Source organism: Phacochoerus africanus, chromosome 11 (genome assembly GCF_016906955.1).
Source record: "Phacochoerus africanus isolate WHEZ1 chromosome 11, ROS_Pafr_v1, whole genome shotgun sequence".
NCBI lineage: Eukaryota > Metazoa > Chordata > Mammalia > Artiodactyla > Suidae > Phacochoerus > Phacochoerus africanus.
This window is the reverse complement of record NC_062554.1, coordinates 91,407,558-91,430,025: the sequence shown is the minus strand read 5'-3', so window position 1 is coordinate 91,430,025 and position 22,468 is coordinate 91,407,558. Positions and strand designations below refer to the sequence as shown.

The 22,468-nt window shown below is 39.5% G+C and overlaps 1 protein-coding gene across 4 annotated transcripts; it reads right to left on the bottom strand.

The window, feature by feature from the left end:
- Positions 1 to 1,149: 1,149 nt before the first annotated feature.
- On the bottom strand, positions 1,150 to 20,698 carry NUP42 (nucleoporin 42). Of its 4 annotated transcripts, none has more exons than XM_047753613.1 (7): positions 20,480 to 20,698; positions 18,844 to 19,078; positions 16,108 to 16,202; positions 11,211 to 11,287; positions 10,399 to 10,485; positions 3,438 to 3,522; positions 1,150 to 2,796 (listed from the first exon to the last, which is right to left on the bottom strand). In XM_047753613.1, the coding sequence occupies exons 1-7, from the start codon at positions 20,592 to 20,594 to the stop codon at positions 2,237 to 2,239; spliced, it is 1,254 nt and encodes a 417-aa protein (XP_047609569.1). In that variant the 5' UTR covers positions 20,595 to 20,698; the 3' UTR covers positions 1,150 to 2,236. The 4 variants fall into 4 exon arrangements, with proteins under 4 accessions (XP_047609569.1, XP_047609572.1, XP_047609571.1 ...); XM_047753616.1 differs by having other exon boundaries at positions 20,634 to 20,673; XM_047753615.1 differs by lacking the exon at positions 20,480 to 20,698 and adding an exon at positions 20,411 to 20,458.
- Positions 20,699 to 22,468: the final 1,770 nt, after the last annotated feature.

Genomic DNA, 22,468 nt, shown 5'->3' with positions numbered 1-22,468 from the left:
TCCACAGAGTGAAAAAGCAATCTATGCAATCAGAGAAAATATTTGCAAATCATATACATGATAAATGGTTAATATTCAGAATTCGTAGGGAATTAAAACTCACAAGAAAACAAATAACACTATTTTAAAATTGGCAAAGGAGTTGAACAGATAGCCTTCCAAAGAAGATATATAAATTGTCAACAAACATATAGAAAGATGCTCAACATCACTAATCGTAAGAGACATGCAAATCAAAATCACAATGAGATACCACCTTACATCTATCAGGAAGGCCACTATTTAAATAAGAAAATAAGTTTGAGGAAGATGTGGAGAAACTGAAATCCTGCTGGTGGGAATGTAAGATGATGTAGCTGCTATGAAGGACAGTGTAAAGATTTCTCAAAAAACTAAACAAAGAGTTGCCATATGATCCCGCAAACCTATTTCTGGCTATATAGCCAAAATAATTCAAAGCAGAATCTCAAAGAAATGTTCATTACAACATTATTTACAATAGTGAAGAGGTAGAAGCAACCCAAATGTCAGTAACAGATGAATGGATAACAAAAATGTGGTTCATACACTACTATTACACAACCTTAAGGATAGGAAATTCTATCATATTCTACAACATGGATAAGCCTTGAGGCCATTACACTAAATGAAATAAACCAGTCATAAAAGGACAATTACTCATGAGGTATCTAAAGGAGTCAAATCAGGAGTTCCTGTTGTGGCTCGGCAGGTTAAGGACCTAAAGTTGTCCCTGTAAGGATGTGGGTTCAATCCTTGGCCTGGCTCAGTGGCTTAAGGATCCAGTGTTGCCACAAGCTGCAGCATAGGTCACAGATGTGGCTTGGACCTGATGTTGCCATGGCTGTGGTTAGGTCTGCAGCTGCAGCTCTGATTCAGCCCCTGGCCTGGGAACTTCCATATGCTGCAGAAGCTACCACAAAAAGAAAAAATAAATGAAGCAGTCAAATAATAAAGACTGTAGAAATGTGATTGTTCTTATAGGAGAAAGGAGGGAGGGAAATTCTATTCCATATGCTGGGGTTCCAAAACTGTTTGAATCATACAGTTCTTCAAAAGTTGTAACGGAAAATCTGGATCCTCTGAGGATTGAATCCTTTGCATATATACTAAAGTCATGTGGAGTGCATCTTTTATAAGTTTTTATTTTATTTACACCTAAAAAAAATCAGTTCAATATCAGATCTAGTTTAGGTAACTATTCTCAAAGTGCCAGCTGTGTCATTTTTGAGGCTTGAGAAAGAAACACTGAATTCTGACATATATGCTTCAGCTCATGACAGGTCTTTGGCTACTTGGATCAACTACATATAAGATATACAATATATTGCCCTCATCTGAGGACACAGACAGACACAAACGTGTCTGAAAATTCTAATAGAAACAGCTGGTGAATTCGACTCCTCTACATATACTATTTATTCACATGAGATCATAATTTCCATTCCTCTTAGAATCCAGCCACCTGATGGAAGAATGTGAGGAAAAAACAGTATTACAGAAAAATTAGGCCAAGATAAAATTAGCCTAAAATTGCCAAAGAAAACTCAGATGGTCCATGAGACAGTCAATATTGAGTGGGAACAATTCTGAGAGGTGGAGTTCCCTTGGGTGCAGCAGGTTAGGGATCCTGCATTGTCACTGTGGCACTTGGGTCACTGCTGTGACTCGGGTTCATTTCCTGGTCTGGGAACTTCCGCACACTATGGGAGTGGACCATTAAAAAAAAACTGTGAGGGGAAAACGCCCCTTAGGTCCTGAAAATAAGTTTCTGCCCTTTAAAAATTGCTATTTCGTTAAGAGAATCTTCTTGAACATGAAAGTCAGGCTTCTGATATTTATTTGGTAAGTAGGTTAAACATTCAAGCATTTTTCCCTACTGGTTCTAAAAACTGTCTCATTTCTTTAAAAAAGTTTAAAGCCAAAATTTTAAATAAGACAGTAAAGTGATGTAGAATAAGAAAAGTACTTTATTCAGTGTGCATTGATCATTTTTTCAGTTTCATTCATAATAATAGTTAAAAAAATCTGTTCTTCAGTATTTTTTATGTTCCATTTAAATAGTTAGGTTCAAGGGAAAAATGTTAAATTTAAAAACTAATGTTATTAAAAGTTTATATTTCTTATAAATTTAAATGTGTATATATATTTGCTCTTTCATATGAACCACTCAAAACAATTTTAAAAACTGTTCTTTTCTATATTTAAAATTGCCCTTTTAAATATTTAGGAGTTCCACAGGTGGTGGCTTTAAGGGAATTTTTCCCAAAGTGAATTTCTTAGATTGAAATTGTTCTAGTTCTTCCACTGTTAGTTGATCCTTGGGTGTGAATAATACATTATCTGTTGTGCCATGTGAGACTGGGAGAGAGGTGGATAGGCTGCTATTTCCAAAGGTGTCATTGGATGACTTGGAAAAAGCAGCATGAGAATGTGACCCAGGACTACCAAAACCAGCCACAGAACTGCCACTTCCAAAGGCTGGGGCAACAGGGTCTGCTGCCATTGGAGCTGGAAATCCTGAAAATCCAGATGATCCAAAACCAGAAGCTGCAGGGGTTTTAAACGAAAATGAAGCAGCAGATGTGATTTCGGGCTTCCCAAGTCCAAAAGTTGGGGCAGAAGCGCTGATGGCAGAACTGGCAGAGGGTGTGGCTCCAAATGCCGGAGTACTCCCAAACACAGAAGGACTTCCAGAGGGGGCAGCAGCAAACGAAGACCTTGGTTTAAAACTAAAATTCTGAGCACTACAACTGCTGTTGCTATTCACTGGAAAACCTACAAAAAAAAAAAAAAAACCAGAAAAAAAAAAGATTAGAAAAGGTAGCTATATGTCTATCCCATGCCTCCTTTTTTTTTTCTTATTTCCGCCATGTTTAAATGATGAGAAACTTCCTGGAAGGAAGAAGAAAAACATGAAAATGAGAAGCCAGGACAAACCCACGAAACCCTGTGGTCCGTCTTTCTGCTACACTAATCTCATCTGTACTGTAATTTACCTTTACTCACAGAGACTGCTCTTGAGAAAACTCAGGGATGAGGGAGTGACTCTTCATTTCAGCTTGTCCCTCATGTCACTGGGTCTGTCACTTGAGGTCAAAATTCTGCTGTTACGTACAGGGACAAGAAAGTCCTCAAAGGTGCTACTATCATAGTAACGTATTCCTATAAAACTCTTGAAAAACCATTCCTAAAATATACTTCTAAGCTAGAGGGTCTTTCAGAGAACATGCCCATTCCGGCCCCCATTTCACAAATGCTTGATGAGTCAAATTCTTTGAAGCTCTCTTATAGAAGGTGGTAGAATTTACAAGAGTGACTTGAAATGGCACTTAATCAACCTTCAGGCTTTATGATTTGAAACCTATAAAATCCTATTTTTAGAAATCAGTGAAGTCCTGCATTACTCCATCACTTACCTGGTGACCCAAATGTTACTGCCTGACTATTGCCAAATCCAAATGCAGGTGCTACTTGCTTTACTCCATCTTTTACATCAGAGAGCTATTAAAAAAGAAAGAATATACACTTTATATAGCCAAATTAAATTTTTACAATGTGCACTTAAAAATGTGATGGTAAATGCTTAACATAGAAAAATGCCCACAAATGAATACTCAGATTAAATATGGACCAGCTTCAATGAACTCAGAGTGATTATCTAGCTGATAAATTATGGATGGTTTTTATTTATGCTTTTAAAACATTTTCTGAATTTCTTTGATGAATACATATTAAAACAGAAAGATACCTTTTATTTTATTTAACTTTTTGGCTGCACCTGTGGCATATGGTAGTTCCTGGGTCAGGGATGGAATCCACGCCATATCAGTGACCCAGGTAACTGCAGCAACAACACTAGATCCTTAATTTGCTATACCACAAGAGAACTCCAAAAAAATAATTATTCTTTTTTTTTTTTTTTTTTAAACAGCTACACTTATGTCCTGGAAATTCCCAGGCTAGGGGTTGAATTGTAGCTGCAGCTACAGGCCTATGCCATGGCCACAGCAACACCAGATCTGAGCCACATCTGTGACCTACACTATAGCTGGCAGCAACTTAACCCACTGAGTGAGGTCAGGCATTGAAACCGCATCCTCACAGAGACAACATTGGGTCCTTAACCCACTGAACCACAAGGGAGCTCCCAGGAAAAAAAAAATATATTTTTTGTCTTTTTGCCATTTTTTTTTTGGCTGCTCCCATGGCATATGGAGGTTCCCAGGCTAGGGGTTGAATGGGAGCTGTAGCCGCCAGCCTACACCACAACCACTGCAACGTGGGATCCGAGCCGCATCTGCGACCTACACCACAGCTCACGGCAACAACACCGGATCCTTAACCCACTGAGCAAGGCCAGGGATCGAGCCCGCAACCTCATGGTTCCTAGTTGGATTCGTTAACCACTGAGCCATGATGGGAACTCCAGAAAAATACTTTTCAATGATAGACTTTAGTGTCTATGGGTTGATCTGCACTTATCAAGAAAAGTAAATACGAGGGAATGGACCTTAGAGGCTACCCAGTCTACTTACTCAAATGCTTCCCTAAAGTTAATTCACACTTACATTATTAAGGAGTTCCCATTGTGGCTCAGTGGTAACAAACCTGACTAGTATCCATGAGGATGCGAGTTCCACCTCTGGCCCCACTCAGTGGGTTAAGGATCCGGCATTGCTGTGAGCTGTGTAGGTTGCAGACATGACTCAGATCCCTCTGTTGCTGTGGCTGTGGCGTAGACCAGCAGCTGCAGCTTCAATTCAGCCCCTTGCCCAGGACCCACCACATGCTGCAGGTGCGGCCCTGAAAAGAAAAAAAAAAAAAAAAAGAAGTTATATTATTAAAAACTTTCTGCTGGGAGTTTCCATCGTGGCTCAGTGGTTAACGAATCCAACAGGGAACCTGGTATAGGCCGGTGGCTACAGCTCTGATTAGACCCCTAGCCTGGGAACCTCCATATGCTGCGGGAGCGGCCCTAGAAAAGGCAAACAGAAAAAACAACAACAACAACAAAAAACTTTCTGCTAAAATCTATTTTCTAGTCCCTGAAAATATTTTATGCTCTTGCTTTTTTTTCTCTAGAAATGTCTTTCATCTTTGCTTACTGAAATCTTAATCTCCCTTTTTTTTTTTTTTTTTTTTGGTTGTTGTTGTTGCTATTTCTTGGGCCGCTCCCGCGGCATATGGAGGTTCCCAGGCTAGGAGTCAAATCGGAGCTGTAGCTACCGGCCTACGCCAGAGCCACAGCAATGCAGGATCCGAACCGCGTCTGCAACCTACACCACAGCTCATGGCAACGCCGGATCGTTAACCCACTGAGCAAGGGCAGGGACCAAACCCGCAACCTCATGGTTCCTAGTCGGATTCGTTAAGCACTGCGCCACGACGGGAACTCCTTAATCTCCCTTTAAAGGAAATTTTCACTTAATCCTCACCTGTAACAGGCCTTTCCTAATCAACCTAAGCAGATATTCCTCTCATTTGGAAGTCCTATTGGCTTTTTTTTTTTTGTCTTTTTAGGGCCACACCTGTGGCATATGAAAGTTCCCAGGCTAGGGGATGAATCAGAGCTATGCCACAGCCATAGCAACACCAGATCTGAGCTGTATCTGTGATCTACACCACAGCTCACAGCAATGCCAGATCCTTCAACCCACTGAGTGAAGCCAGGGATAAACCCACATCATCATGGATACCAGTCAGATTCTTATCTGCCGAGCCACAACAGGAACTCTGCTATTGGCATTTAAAAAAAAAAATCACTTTATTGAGGTACTTAACATATAATAAAATGCATCCATTAAAAAAAAATCTAAAACACAACCATTCAAAACCTATGGGATGCAAAAAAAGCAGTGCTTAGAGGGAAATTCATAGCAATACAGGACTTCCTCAGAAAAGAAGAAAAATCTCAAATCAACAACTTAACATACCACCTAAAAGAATTAGAAAAAGAAGAACAAACAAAACCGCAAGTCAGCAGAAGGAAGGAAATCATAAAGAACAGTGAGGAAATCAATAAAATAGAGATTTTTACAATACAATACAATAGAAAAAAATCAATAAAACCAAGCACTGGTTCTTTGAAAGGGTAAACAGAAGTGATAAAACTCTGGCCAGACTCACCAAAAAGAGGAGGGAAAGAACTCAAATAAACAAAATATGAAAAAGGATAAATCTTAACAGATACTGCAGAAATACAAAAAACCGTAAGAGAATACTATGAACAATTATGTGCCAATAAATTTGACAACCTAGAAGAAATGCACAACTTTCTAGAGACATAGAGCCCACCAAAACTGAATCAAGAAAAAAAGATCAGTTGAATAGACTGATCACTAGAAATGAAATTGAATATGCAATAAAAATACTCCCTATAAAGAAAAGTCCAGGACCAGATGGCTTCACAGGCAAATCCTACCAAACATACGAAGAAGAACTTAGACCCAGCCTTTTTTTATTTGTTTTTTAAATAGTTGATTTACAATGATCTGTTAATTTCTGTTGTACAACAAAGTGACAAAGTGACCCAACCATATATATACACATTCTTTTTCTCACATTATCCTCCATCATGTTCCATCACAAGTGACTAGATATAGTTTTCTGTGCTATACAGCAGGATCTCACTGCTTATCCACTCCAAATGCAATAGTTTGCATCTACTAACCCCAAACCTCCAGTCCATCCCACTCCTTCCCCCTTGGCAACCACAAGTCTGTTCTCTATGTCCATGAGTTTGTTTCTTTACTGTAGATAGGGTCATTTGTGCCATATATTAGATTCCAGATATAAGTAATATCATATGGTATTTGTCTTTCTCTTTCTCACTTCACTTAATATGAGTCTCTAGTTCCATCCATGTTCTTGCAAATGGTATTATTTTGTTATTTTTTATGGCTGAGTAGTATTCCATTGTGTATATATACTACATCTTCTTAATCCATTCATCTGTTGTTGGACATTTAGGTTATTTCCATGTCTTGGCTATTGTGAATAGTGCTGCAATGAACATACGGGTGCATGTGCCTTTTTCAGGGAAAGTTTTGTCCACATATATGCGCAAGCGTGGGATTGCTGGGTCATATGGTAGTTCTATGTTTAGTTTTCTGAGGCACCCCCATGCTGTTTTCCATAGTGGTTGTACCAATTTACATTCCCACCAACAGTGCAGGAGGGCACCCTTTTCTCCACTCTCCAGCATTTGTTATTTGTTGACTTGTTAAACATGGCCATTCTGACTGGTGTGAGGTGGTAGCTCATTGTAGTTTTGATTTGCATTTCTCTAATAATCAGTGATGCTGAGCATTTTTTCATGTGCTTGTTGGCCATCTGTATGTCTTCTTTGGTGAAATGTCTATTCAGGTCCTTTGCCCATTTTTCAGTTGGGTTGTTGGCTTTTTTGCTGTTGAGTTGTGTAAGTTGTTTGTATATTTTAGAGATTAAGCCCTTTCAGTTTCATCATTTGAAATTATTTTCTCCCATTCCGTAGGTTGTCTTTTTTTTTTTTTTTATAGTTTCCTTTGTAAGTTTGATTAGGTCCCATTGGTTTATTTTTGTTTTTATTTCTGTTGCCTTGGGAGACTGACCTAAGAAAACATTTGTACAGTTGATGTCAAAGAATGTTTTGCCTATGTTCTCTTCTAGGAGTTTTATGGTGTCTCGTCTTATGTTTAAGTCTTTAAGCCATCTCGAGTTTACTTTTGTGTATGGTGTGAGAAAAAGAATGTGTATACATATATATATATGTGTGTATATATATATTTATGACTGGGTCACTTTGCTGTATAGCAGAAATTGACAGAACACTGTAAATCAACTATAATAAAAAATTTTTAAATCTATATTTCAGTGAGTTTTGAAAAACTTTTAACTACCACTATAATCATGATTTAGAATATTTCTATCATCCATAAAAGTTCCCTTTTATCCCTTTCTAGTCAACCTTCTCCAACCGCTGCCTGCAGGGGAACTATTCGTCTACTTTCTATCACTACGGATGAAGTTTATCTTTCCACATAAATGGAATCATATAATAAGTACTTTTTTGGGGGGTGGAGGAGTCTATCTTCTCTCCCTCAGTCTAGTATTCATGAACAGGTATGTGGATAACCAAATTACATTATATCCATATAATGGATTAAAAGAATAAAGAATAAACCAATCAGCATGAAGAACTGATACATGCTAAACCAGTTGTAGGTAGGCCATCCAAGATCCTCACCTATGGAAGGGCACCTAGAAAGCTGGCAAAGAACATGGAACTTCCAACCCTGAAGGAAGTTCTGAAGTTCTTTGGCTCCAGTTATCCTCTACACCAGCTCAGCAATGGTGATGACGGGTCAATTCTCATCTAGAGACAAATACTTTCAAGATGTCCTATAGAATTCAAACAGCATTACAGCAACTGAAAGATGAAAGAAATGAGCTTGCACAAGAAGCTAGTTATTTAGAAGCACGTATTTAAGAAAGGAGTTGGGTGTTAGGACTTTCAAGCAGTCATTCAATAAGTTTAGGAAGCTACTACTCTCATAGCCTTTTTCAGAAAGTAGAAAGATGAGTTCCTACTGTGGTGCAATGGGATTGGTGGTGTCCCTGGAACACTGGGATACAGGTTTGATTCCCGGTCCAGCACAGTGTTAAAGGATCCGGCGTTGCCACAGATGTGGCATAGGTTGTAACTATGGCTTGGATCTGATCCCTGGCCTGGGAACTCCACGTGCTAAGGGGCGGCCAAAAGAAAAAAAAAAAAAACAAACAACATGCACACATAGAAAGAAAAACCACCAGGGAACTGGAAATATTAAATTCTGAATGTCAATATCTTATTTAAAAATAATGTTTCTGGGAGTTCCCGTCAAGGCTCAGTGGTTAAGGAATCCGGCTAGGAACCATGAGGTTGCGGGTTTGATCCCTGGCCTTGCTCAGTGGGTTAAGGATCTGGCGTTGCCGTGAGCTTTGTGTAGGTCGCAGACGTGGCTCAGATCTGGCGTTGTTGTGGCTGTGGTGTAGGCTGGCAGCTGTAGCTCCGAATAGACCCCTAGCCTGAGAACCTCCATACACTGCAGGTGCGGCCCTAAAAAGCAACAACAAAACACTGCAAAAAAAACCCCCAAAACAAATAAAAATAGTATTCCTGGAGTTCCCACTGTGGCACAGTGGGTTAATAATCCAGCTTGTCTCTGTAGAGGCACAGGTTTGATCCCCAGCCCCAATGCAGTGGGTTAAGGATCTGGTGTTGCTGCAGCTGTGGCATAGGTACAGCTCCAGCTCAGATTCGATCCCTGGCCTAGGAACTTCCAAATGCCATGGATGTGGCTGAAAAAGAGCTCCCCCTAAAAACGTTATATGGGGGTAAAAAAATAAACTTTATTGACAAAGATAATGAATATGCTATAGCAGGATCATGTTATCTTTGGAGGCACATGAGTATATATCTCCTAAAGGCATTTCTGCATAAGATAAGGAACATATACGTAAATGTCCTTTAGTCACAAAAGTATACAGTATTCTAAATATGCATTCATATCATTCATTCATATCAATTCAAAACAATTTCCTTTTTTTTTTTTTTTGTCTTTCTAGGGCTACGCCTGTGGCAAATGAAAATTTCCAGGCTACGGGTTGAATCGGAGCTGGAGCCGCTGGCCTACACCACAGCCACAGCAATGCTGGATCTGAGCCACATCTGTGACTGCTCACGGTGATGCCAGATCCTTACCTATCGAGCGAGGCCAGGATGGAACATGGGTCCTCATGGATCCTAGTCAGGTTTTTAACTGCTGAGCCATGATGGGAACTCCAAAAGCAATTTCTTTTAATGCTGATAACCTAGAACACTTAAATTTATATAATAGTTTCCAATTTTCAAAACTAGTACCACCAAAATTAAAAACCTTATCCTAAAAATAGTTTTAGATAAGCATAATTATCTGTGATTTCCTAATGAAAAGAGAGAATGCAATTCAAGGACCTTGACTTCAAGTGATAATGTAGGAGTTCCTGTCATGGACTCAGTGGTTAAGGAACCTGACTAGTAACCATGAGGTTGCGGGTTCCATCCCTGGCCTTGCTCAGTGGGTTAAGGATCCAGCATTGCCGTGAGCTGTAGTGTAGGGTGCAGACGCAGCTCGGATCCTGCATTGCTGTAGTGTGGTGTACGCCAGCAGCTACAACTCCGATTTGACCCCTAGCCTGGGAACTTTCATATGCCGGGGGTATGGCCTGAGGGGAAAAAAAAATGACAAAAAAAATGTGTATCATAATTCTTTACAGAGAATTTTATCTTTGCTTTCCAAATCCAAAGTAACATTCTGCAAAAAAAAAAAAAAAGCAACAGATAAGACAAATCTCTGCAGAAAATTCTCCAGTACTCACCAAAGCTATTTTAGTTGACGTATTTAGATTTTTGAGTTCATTTACCCTGCTCCTCCACTGATTTATTAAATGTTGTACGGAATTTAGCTGAAGAGAGAAGAAAAATAATGAGTCAATATTGAGTGTTTAAGGTGATCTTTTCAACAATAACTTCATGTCTTCATTTCCAAAGTCACAGCAAGTTTATAAAACATTTTTATACCCCATAACTTGTAAAATTTGCACTGATCTAATCCTACTTGCCAAAGATATTCCAGCTGTAGTCCCCTCTCCCTGTTCCCCAACTCCCTGTATCACCTTGTTTAGATTATAAGTACCTGGCAGCACAGATTTAGTTATACTTGGGAGACGAACACGTGTAGTAGATGAAATACATGATATTTGACTGTAGACGATGAAAAAATACGGAGTTTGTGTTATTTCCTTTAGGCACCAAAGTTACTTAAGCCCAGCTTTTCAATTTTTGGATATTTAATATGTGAGGATGTTAATCTGTATAACACACTGCATCCTGGTGTCTGTACCGAAGAGATGTTCCACAAATGTTTGTCAAATGATGAAAGGGTTTGATTTCTGGGACTGATTGCTAGATAACTGGTAATAAAAAGAATGATAGTCCTAGTTGCTACAGCCAAAGCATATTATCACCATTTCAGATAGCCAACCAATTGCAAAGAAAAAATAACTTATAAAATAAAAATAGCCTTGTTCTGAAAAAAATTATAAACTTCATCCACTTTGACGATACACAAGCAAGCCACTACAGAGAAGATAGCTAATCTGTTAAATAGATGAATAGGAAACAAACTTACATAACTCTGTAAGTTATTGCTGGTTAAGAAGTTATGGTATTCAAGTCTCAACTCCTCTGGTGAAATGTCTGTAAAACCTGAAGTGAGGAATCAAGTGGAATCTTTAAATACCAATACTTTTGATGTATAGTAAAATGAGAGATGCTAGACAGGAAAATACGCTAATGCTAATCACTAGAAAAATTTCATAATCACAAGGAAAAAAATCAAAGCCTGCACTCTACTTAATAAAGCATAAAATTAGAAAAAAATATAGTTGGTTATTTGATCTTTGACAGTGGACAATTTTCTAAAGATAAATGGAGTGGAAGGAATAATAAAGAAAAGAAAAAGAAAGCGTTGACTGCATATTAATTCAAACTTCTAAAAAATGTATTCTGCACGTCAGAAACTACAATAAACAAAACTGAAAGGTTAACTAGGAAGTTCCCATAGTGGTTCAGCAGATTAAGAACCCAACATAGTGTCTGTGAGGACATAGATTCAATCCCTGGCCTCGCTTAGTGGGTCAAGGATCTGGTGGTACAGTAAGCTGTGGTGTGTGTAGTCACAGACGTGACTCAGATCTGGCATTGCTGGGGCTGTGGAATAGGCTGGCGGCTGCAGCTTCAATTTGACTTCTAGCCTGGGAACTTCCACATGCCACAGATTGGGGCATAGAAAGGGAAAAAAAGGTTAATTGGGAGATACCATAACTGCAACATATATGACAAAAGAAAAGCTAATGTCAACATATAGCTCTTACAAATCAGTAAGAAAAATAATATGAGGAAAGATAATGAATGGGCAATTCACAAAACAATTCAAGCAGTCAGTAAATAAAAGAAATTTAAAAGTTGCACTTAGGAGTTCCCGTTGTGGTACAGTGGAAACAAATCTGACTAAGAACCATGAGGTAACAGGTTCAATCCCTGGCCTCGCTCAGTGGGTTAAGGATCCAGCGTTGCTGTGAGCTGTAGTGTACGTCGCAGACGCAGCTTGGATCCTGCATTGCTGTGGCTATGGTGTAGGCCAGCAGCTACAGCTCCGATTCAACCTGTACCCTGGGAATCTCCATATGCCACGGGTGCGGCCCTAAAAAGAAATAAAAAAAAAAGTTCAACTTATATACATACACACATACACACACACATATACACAAACAAATATATATATATTTATATATTTAGGGCATAAACATATATATTTAGGGCTGCACCCACAGCATATGGAAGTTCCCAGGCTAGGGGTTGAAGTGGAGATGCAGCTGCCGGTCTACACCACAGCCGCCACAAAGCCAGATTCGAGCCTCGTCCATGACATCGACCACAGCTCACAGCAATGCCAGATCCTTCACCCACAGAGCAAGGTCAAGGATCGAACCTGAGTCCTCATGGACACTAGTCAGGTTCGTTACCCCTAAACCACAATGGAACTCCAAGGAAAACTTTTTAAGAAAGGGGAAAAGAGGTTCAGGATATTTTCTACAGAGAATTACTTGTAACCCAGATACCATTAACTCCAAAAATCCATACCTCAGAATAAAGAAATGACCAAACATTCAAGTCAGAACCCTGGATTCTTTCTAACAACTTGTCTTTACTATCTTTATTTATTAACTGCTCATGCCACAAAACCTAGAATCACCTTGCATTTCTTTGTGTCCTCACACCTAATTAATAAGCATTGTGACAGGTCTAGCTCCAAAGCAGAACACAAATTGGATTAGTTCTGTCTCCACTGACAGTAACTCTAATTCAGTCATCAGCTAAGTTAACTCTCATCTCATCTTCATGCTTCTTCTTTGCCCCCTTATCCCTGCTTCCAATTGACCATTTCTTTTCACACAACAGTCTGACAGAGGTTTTTCAGATCATATACCTCTCCTGCTCAAAGCTTTTTGTGGCTTCCTAGTGCAATTAGGTCCAACTTGATCCGACCCCTGGTTGCCTCCCTGGACCCTATGTCATTTTACTCTTTCTCTCATTTACTCTCCTCCAGCAATTCAGGCCTCCTTAGTCCTCAAACATGCCAACCTTGTGTCTACCACGGCCTTTGCACTAGCTATGGAATTGCCAGCAACACTGTTCTCCAAATCTTCCCATAAGAGATATCGTCTCTTCATTCAAGGTCCGGCTACAATACTGCTTCCTAAGAACAGATAACCACTCTATATAAACAAATACTGTCCCTCTGGTTACTTTCTCCTCCTTTCAGCTGTTACTCATCTGAACCCTGAAGACAGAAAATCATTTCAGTGACTACTTCCTCATTTCTGTCAGGGGTGGTGCAAAAGTAAGTATCATTCTAGCTGCATAGGAGAAATCAAGTCACTATAATGGATACCTAAGGACAACCATTCTCCAACATTCTGATTTCAGGGCCCATTTACATTCTTAAAAATAATTAACGATTCCCAGGCTTTCACTTACATAGGTTACATAAATCAATATTTACCACATTTGAAACAAAAAATGAAAAATGTAGAAAATATTAATTCACTTAAAAATAAGAAACCAATTGCATATCAACATAAATGAAAAAGAATTTCCAAAACAAAACATAAAAATTTAGTGATTTATGTGGTGCCATTTTAGATTCATCTTTTAAATGTTTGGCTTAATAGAAGACTACTGGGTTATTATATACGTTTCTGCTGTTCAATCTGCTTCAATCTGTTGTAATACCTTCCAGGTTCAAGTACATGAAGAAACCTGTTCTCACGTAGATGTGTAGCTAGTAAAGGATGACTTTAACGGTCTTTTCAGATAATTGTGGATATTCTTCTTTGATACACACCAAAACTTGACAGATGGTAGTTTCTTAAAGGTTAGCTATAACATGGACTCAAATCATACTAATGAACCTTCTGTGCTCTTATATTAAATCCAATCATTTACCTTGAACTTAGAATGGATTTTTGAACCATGCATAATTTTGTAAAATCATACAATGGTCATTTGCAAAATATTGGTTTACTGAGTTATCCAGAGCCTCCAAATGTTGGCATGTGTAATCTTACAATACCAAAAAATTGATTCTTGTGTCACTTTATGTGTGCTTCCCATTTTGCCACAGAAAATATTTAAAAGGTGTGCACTTAAGGGTTAATATTTAATAAAATTAACAATTTTTACCTCTTCATCAAGGACATTCTTAAGTGAAAATGGTGTTACATTTTTTTTGTTGACTACTAGAGTCTGCCAGTACAGTTTATTGCTTCTGCTTCATCAATGCTTTTGCACCAACAGTGTAAATGTCAATGCAGTGAAAATGGCAGTTAATATCTTAGTGTAATTAAGAAAATATTTCTGAACTTCTACAGCCCCTATAATGATCTCAGGAACAGAGTTACCAGATTTAGCAAATAATAATGGATGCCCAGTTAAATCTGAATTTCTGACAAACAATAAATACCTTTCTAGTATAAGTATGTCCTAAATACCACATGGGATATTCATATACCAAAAATATTATTCTGGAGTTCCTGCTGTGGTTCAGCAGAAATGAACCTGACTAGTACTCATTAGGATGCAGGTTCAATCCCTGGCCTTGGTTAGTGGGTAAAGGATCCTGCATTGCTGTGGCTGTGGTGTAGGCCAGCAGCTGCAGCTCTGATTCAGCCCCTAGACCGGGAACTTCCATTTGCCACAGGTATGGCCCTAAAAGGACAAAAACAAAACGAAAAATATTATTCTTTATCTGAAATTTAAATTTAACTGAATGTCCCATATTTATCTGGCAACCCTGCTTAGGGATCCACATTCCACATTGAGAACCATTGCTTTAGGGCACTAGGCATTATGTTCAATTCTGAACTGACTAAAAAAGGTTTAATACTTATTTTCTTTAGAGACAAATTATTTTCTAAAAATTATCTTATTGGAGTTCTCTTGCGGTGTAGTAAGTTAAGAATCTGGTGTTGTCACTGTAGCAGCCAAGGCTGCTATGGCTCAGGTTTGATTCCTGGCCCAGAAACTTGTGTATGCCGCAGTAGCAGCCAAAAAAGAAAAAAATATATCTTATTTATTTGTATTACTTATTGCCTCTATCCCTCAAGAATATAAACTTCATAAGGGAGGGATCCTGTCTACTTAGCCACTGCTATATCCCTAGCACTTAGATAGGGCCTGTCACAAAAGAAATTCAGTAAGTATTTGTTGAAAGATTAAGTGAATAAACTTAATCTAAGGAGTATATGACACAAATGGCCACAGAGAATGAGCAGGTAGAAGGAGGTGAGGTAGAGAAATCCCAGAGTTCTGAGGAACTGAAAGGGCTCTCATCTTGTAGTACCTGCTGATCACTAAATAGGGCACAGGACCACCCAGAGTGGGCTTAGAAAATGGTGGCGGTCTAGTTTTCAGACCCCAAAAGACTATAGATAAAAGAAAATGGGAAGGAAAGGAGTAGTCTAAAGAAATGCTATTTCTACAGTTCAGCTAAGGCTTCTTACCTTCAAACATTATCTCCAGGGTGGGTCTCAACATGCTTTATGAAAGATAACCATCTTTGGGGGGAAAAAAAAAACACAGGAAAGAAAGAGAACAGAATCAGGCAGCAAAGGTCTTAACTTAGGCAGATAGAACACTAGCCTTTGCTGCAAGCAGCTAAAGGTTCTGAAGTTTTATCTACAGGGACCCAGAAAGCAGAGCCTCTTCTTGGGGTTACTGAGTTGGAAATATGATGGGTCCTGACTTTACTATTTTCTCAAGGAGTCTATATATCTTGAAAGAACTGTATCTTCCAACTTCAATCTCTGAGTTATGAAGTTCTGCTAGAATACTCGGATACTTTAAACAATGTCCAAACTCTTCTAACTGTAGCTAAGTTCATGGCTAATTTCTTTATTTGACATGGTCTTGGTTTTAGAAAATAATAGTTGTAAAACATTTTAAAAACAAAATTTCACAGTTACCTGAAATATTCAGTTTCTTTTTCATTGGTGAATATACAGAAAACATCCACTGCCCTGATGATTCCCAAACCTCCATATCTTTCACAATTTCTTCCCTGAAAAAAACGGAAAGGACAAAAGATCTTTTTCTTCTGCTTGTTAAAATTTATCATTCATAATAAATCAGTCATTTTTAATGACTGAAATTTTAAGTTGTAGTATATATATCTAATTTTAGATTTTTTTCCATTATATTTTCTGAAGAGTGTTCTTTTCACTTATTTATTTCTGGCTGCACCCATAGCACGAAGAAGTTCTTAGGCCAGGAATCAAACAGAGCCAGAGCAGTAACAATGCCAAATCCTTAACTGCTAGGCCACCATGGAACTCCTGAAGAGTTTTCTTTAAAGCAGAGGCTTATTGGGAATTCCCTTCGTGGTTCAGCAGTTAACAAACCTGACTGGGATCCATGATGATGCAGGTTTGATACCTGGCCTCACTCAGTGGGTTAAGGATCTGGCATGAGCTATGGTATAGATTGCAGGCACGGCTTGAATGCCCAATGGCTGTGGCACTGGCTGGCAGCTGTAGCTCCAATTTGACCCTAGCCCAGGAACTTCCAAATGCTGCAGGTGTAGCCCTAAAAAAGAGGAAAAAAAAAAAAAAAGCAAGCAGAAGCTTATAGAAATATGAGCTACATTTCATGATCATAAATATTACATCAAAGAAGTTCATAATTTTGGCTTTCTAGTACACTGAACCATTAACCAATATATTTACTAAGTGAGTACTATCATAGCATACATATCATTAAGAACTAAAATATAATAAAATATACAATACTAACTTTAATCTTTGTTCATTATCATAAACATCAATGATCACTTAACTGGGAAAGAAAGAACCAGTAAGTAATAAAGAACCATAAAATATTTAAAGTGGGTAGGACTTCAGAGATCATTTCATCTAATTCTCACATTTTGTAAAAAGGGAATAGACTCATGTCCATACAGTTAATTTGTTGACAAAGTTATGGACAGAGTCAGCTCTAAATTAAACATTTCCCCCCATCCAGAATGATGCAATTAATAAAATAATAACTGATAATAACATGATAATAATGGAACTCCTGTTGTGGCGCAGTGGAAATGAAGCTGATTAGTAACCATGAGGTTGCTGGTTTGATCCCTGGCCTCGCTCAGTGAGTTAAGCATCCGGTGTTGCCATGATCTGTGGTGCAGGTCTCAGATATGACTCAGATACTGCACTGCTGTGGCTGTGGTGTAGGCTAGCAGCTGTACCTCCGATTTGACCCCTAGCCGGGGAACCTCCATATGTCACAGGTATGGCCCTAAAAAGCAAAAACTAAATAATTTAAATAAATAAAATGATAATAAAATTTAGGATTTTTACAACAACATCAAATATGGGAAAGAGGGTTTCTTTTTTTTTACTTTAATTATTTATTTCAATCAGTTGGATATGGTACATGGCTCAAAATGTTTACAGCTAATTCTAATTTAGTTATGGGATGTAAAAGGCTAATGAATATATTTAAGTTCTGTTCTAGGAGCTGGGAGCTAAAGAAAAAGTTACAGCCAGGCACTGTCTTGGCACCAGTCATAAATTCTACTATAAATGTTCTCAATAAATGATAAGAAATACACTCCACAATAATGAAGGAAATCAAATTAAATCAGTTTCCATGGGGTAACTGAAGTAAAAATTTTAGAAAAATACTAGATGCTATTAGTGACCTCCCAGATCACAAACTGCTTTAAATCACTTCAAACTTTGTAACGAACCAATAACTTACACCATACTTAAGCAGGACTACTTTAGAAAGATATTCACAATACAATGTTATCAATAGAAAAGTGGAGAGTTCTGGTCGTGGATCAGCAGTTAGTGAACTGACTAGCATCCATGAGGACATGGGTTCATCCCTGGCCTTCCTCAGTGGTCAAGGATGTGGTATTGCCGTGAGCTGCACTGTAGGTGGTAGATGCGGCTTGGATCCGACATTGCTGTGGCTGTGGTGTAGGCCAGTGGCTATGGCTCTGATTTGACCCTAGTCTGGGAACTTCCATATGCCTAAAAAGCAAAAAAAAAAAAAAAAAAAGAAGAAGAAGAAAAGTGGAAAAAGCATAATTAGCCTCAAGAAGACGTTTTTCTGATACAGAAGAATGACATTTTTAAGTGAAATAAAGTCTAGCCTCATACATGCAAGAGAGTGGTTATACCTGATCAAGGACGCTTCTTCTTCCTTTCACTTATTCTGATTTGTTAGTAATTTATTTCTATTTTATTTTTTGGGTGGAGAAAAAAATAGCTTTATTGCTTTGCCAGGCAAAGGAGGGTCACAGCAGGCTAATGCCTTAAAGATCCCCTACTAATTTAATAAAGTAATAAAATTACTTCTTTTAAAATATCGTAGGTACTTTTGAAAAAAAATAAGCAAGTGGTAGGAGTTCCCATAACAGCATAGCGGAAACGAATCCGACTAGGAACCGAGAGGTTGCAGGTTTGATCCCTGACCTTGCTCAGTGGGTTAAGGATCTGGGATTGCTGTGAACTGTGGTGTAGGTCACAGATGCAACTTGGATCTGATGTTGCTGTTGCTGTGGCTGTGGCGTAGGCTGGCAGTGTAGCTCTGACTGGACCCCTGCCCTGGCCTAGGAACCTCCCCTTATGTCGACGGTGTAGCCCTAAAAAAAAAGCAAGTGGTCAATAATTTTTCTAGAGGCTTTCACTTACAGAAGTTTCTTTTCATCTTTTTGCCCATCACCATCAGAGCTAGATGAAGCAAATGGGTTCTGAGACAATCCAAAACCCCTATTTCTGCTAGTTGATGCTCCAGAATCAAAAGAACCAAAAGATGGCTTTTCTTGATCTCTGCTGCCCCCCCATGGTGTGGATTTGGAGAAACTGGATGGCTGGATAACATTGGAGTATCTCTGGTTAGTGGTATTCCATCCACGTCTGTTACTACCTGAAATAAACAACAAAATCAAAAATTTTACTAGCAACTCCTCTTTTAAATCTCAAAACTCTATTATATTTTGTCTTATTATGTGCAGACATTATGCAAAGATTTAACAGGCACTACATTTCCACTCTAAATTATAAAAAGTTTCCTATGGTGCAGCGGGTTCAGTCCCTGGCACAAGAACTTCCACATGCTGAGGCATGGTCAAGAACAAACAAACTTATCTCAGCTGAATTTAGAAATACATCATTATTTTTCTATGGATTTAGTCTTCTCAATATTGTTGACTGGACCATTACGTAATTTGTTGATATTACACTTAACTATATAAATTGAAAATGAATAGCTTTGTGGTTTTGTTTGTTTATTTGTTTATTTTGGTTTTTTTTTTTGACTGCAGAGCGAGGCATGTGGGAGTTCCAGGGCCAGGGATTGACCCTGCACCACAGTAGTAACAATATCGTATCTCTGACCCGCTGCACCACAAGGGCACTCCTGACATAAACAAACAATTTTTTTTTCTTTTTAGTTTTTTTTTTTTTTCTTTCTTTTCCCCCCCAGTCTCACCTTTGGCATATAGAAGTTCCCAGGCTAGGGGCTGAATCAGACCTGCAGCTGCGGGCCTACTCCACAAAGACAGCAACGCCAGATCCCAGCCACATCTCGCCACCTATGGCGCAACCTGCATCAATGAGGGATCCCTAACCCACTGATCCGGGTCAAAAATCCAACCCGCTTCCTCACCGATACTAGTCGGATTCTTAACCCGCTGAGCCACAGCAGGAACTCCTAGCCCGGAGTTCTTAATTGGGCATCCCATTCTCCCAATTTTACCCCCAATTTTATCATCATTTGCATTTATCTGAAGCTTATGGCTCTGTAGTTTTTATTAGATTTTTCAAAGGAGTTTACGACTTTCCCCAAATTGAGAGTCCTGACTATGACCCCAGTTGCTAGCCTCTCCCTATAAAAAAAAAAAAAGTTTAGAGAAAGTTATGCTCAAGGCGTCAACGGGAAAAAAAAAGTACCCAGGAGTACAGTAAAGCAAGGAAGAGTCTGCCTCGAACTACGCCAATTCTCCGAACCACTGCCACCAAAAGACAAGATAGTTTTGACACATAATTCCGACTTAAAAATTCATTGTTTTGCATTAGCACCCACGACGAAGCAAGCACCTGCCTTCACCTGCCCAACAAGTCTACGGAGATACTAATAAATGGATAAAAATGTCGGTGGGCGGGGCGGGCGAGGGGACGACGCAGGCACGTCCGCGTCACCCTACTGGTACGCCGTGGCGCTGTGCCCGGCGGCGGGCCCCACGGCGGCCGCTCGCACCTCTCTAGCCGGACTCACGCCAAGCTCTGCCCAGATCAACTAGCGGCGAAGGCTTGATGAGAACGTCACCTGGAGGCTGCTGCTGCTGCCGTCCTCCGCCCGCACCCCCGGCGCGGGGGTGTTCGTTCCAGCACCGGTCTCCAAAGCGGCACCGGCCTTGAAGGAAAAACTGACAAATGGTCATGGCAAGGGCGTCTCAGACGGAGAGGCCTTCCTTCCTTACCCTCTGCCAGCAGAGAACCTAAAGCTACGGGAGGACCCGGAACCGCTACTGTGACGTAATCTTCTCGCGCCTGGGAAAGGCCCTGGCTCGCTTGTGCGGTGAGAGGAGCGGATTATACCCAATAGGGTTTGAGAAGAGAGGGTCCGCCCCTATGCAACAAGGATGGCCTGGGAGGGCGGGATGTTTGAATCAGCTGTGGAGGAAAAGCGGGTAAGAGACCCTGGCAAAGGACCTCGGCCTTCAAGGGAAGCTTGAGGTCCAAAATGAGAGGAAAGCTAGTCAGGCAAACCCAGAACTCCAGCACGGCCCTGAGAGGAGGATTAGCTGTGGCTGTGGTTTGAGAGACCTAGTCGTAATTTTCATTTGTAACCGGTGAGAGCAAAGATCTGCCCAGTCATTCATCAGGATGGACAACAGTGTTAGATAAAGCCAGTTGTGAGGGTTAACAGGAAATAGTTTTGGGTTTTTTAGAGCCAGTTCCCAAGCCAGGGCTTGAACCTGGACCACATGGGTGAAAATGGTGAAAGCGCTGAGCCCTAACCACACTAGACCACCAGGGAATTCCCAGGGAAGATTTTAAGGACAAACTGTAAATAAAAAGTATCATAATAACCCCCATCTTCAGATAAGTACTACATTCTTATCTTACTACACACAGAGAAACCTTGTTCTTTAAAGTCCACATATAAATAAAAAAAGTCCACTTAATTCTACTCCTGGGCATATATCTGGAGAAAACCATAATTCAAAAACATACATGCACTCCAGTTTCCATCACAGCACTATTTACAATAGCCAAGACGTGGAAGCAACCCAAGTGTCCATGGACAGATGATTGGGTATAGATGTGGCATATTTACACAATGGGATACTACTCAGCCATAAAAAAGAATGAAATAATGCCGTTTGCAGCATCATGGATGGAGCTAAAATTCACAGGGAAGTGCATCAAAGGCAAATATAATGATATTTTATTTTTATTATTATTATTATTTTTAGGGCCACAACCTCAGCATATGGAACTTCCCAGGGGTTGAATTGGAGCTATAGTCACTGGCCTGTGCCACAGCCACAGCAACGCAGGATCCAAGCCATGTCTGCAACCCACACCATGGCTTACACCAATGCTGGATCCTTAGCCCACTGAGTGGGGTCAGGGATCGAACCCAGGTTCTCATGTATATTTGTTGGTTTGTTACCACTGAGCCACAACAGGCACTCCCAATATGATATCACTTACATGTGGAATCTAATAAGAATCATACAAAGGAAATTATATGAGTTCCCTTGTTGCACAGCAGGTTAAGGATCTGGTGTTGTCACTGCAGTAGTGTAGGTCTCTGCAATGGCTTGGGTTTGATCCCTGGCCTGGAAACTTCCACATGCTGTGGGTGTGGCCATTTAAAAAAATTATTTATGAAACAGAAACAAACTCACAGATTTCAAAACCAGTCTTATAATTATCATAGGTGAAACCATTGAGGGGAGGGAGGAATTGGGAAGGTGTGAATAACATATTCACACTACTGAATAAAACATGATTAACAGGAACCTACTGTATAGTACAGGGAAATCTCAATAGTTTATAACAACCTATATGGGAAAAAGAATAGGTATAGGTATATGTATAATGGATTCACTTTTTTTCTGTACACCTGCAACTAATACAGCATTGTAAGTCAACGCCAATAAAATAAAACAAAGTCCACATAAATGTAGCTATTTGAAATTTTATCGGTAGGAATGAAATACCCACTCTTGCCTGGAGGACCCAAGGCACTTTGACAGGGAGAAGCAGCTTTGATTTCTAACCAGGTGCAGAGCTGCAGATAAGG

Excerpts from the sequence above, each read along its gene's own strand:
- NUP42 (XM_047753613.1), bottom strand. The coding sequence starts at position 20,594 with ATGACCATTTGTCAGTTTTTCCTTCAAGGCCGGTGCCGCTTTGGAGAC. Across the intron at positions 11,288-16,107 it reads AAAGAAACTGAATATTTCAG|GTTTTACAGACATTTCACCA; the intron begins GTAACTGTGAAA and ends TCCTCACTTCAG. Across the intron at positions 2,797-3,437 it reads AGTAACATTTGGGTCACCAG|GTTTTCCAGTGAATAGCAAC; the intron begins GTAAGTGATGGA and ends TTTTTTTTGTAG.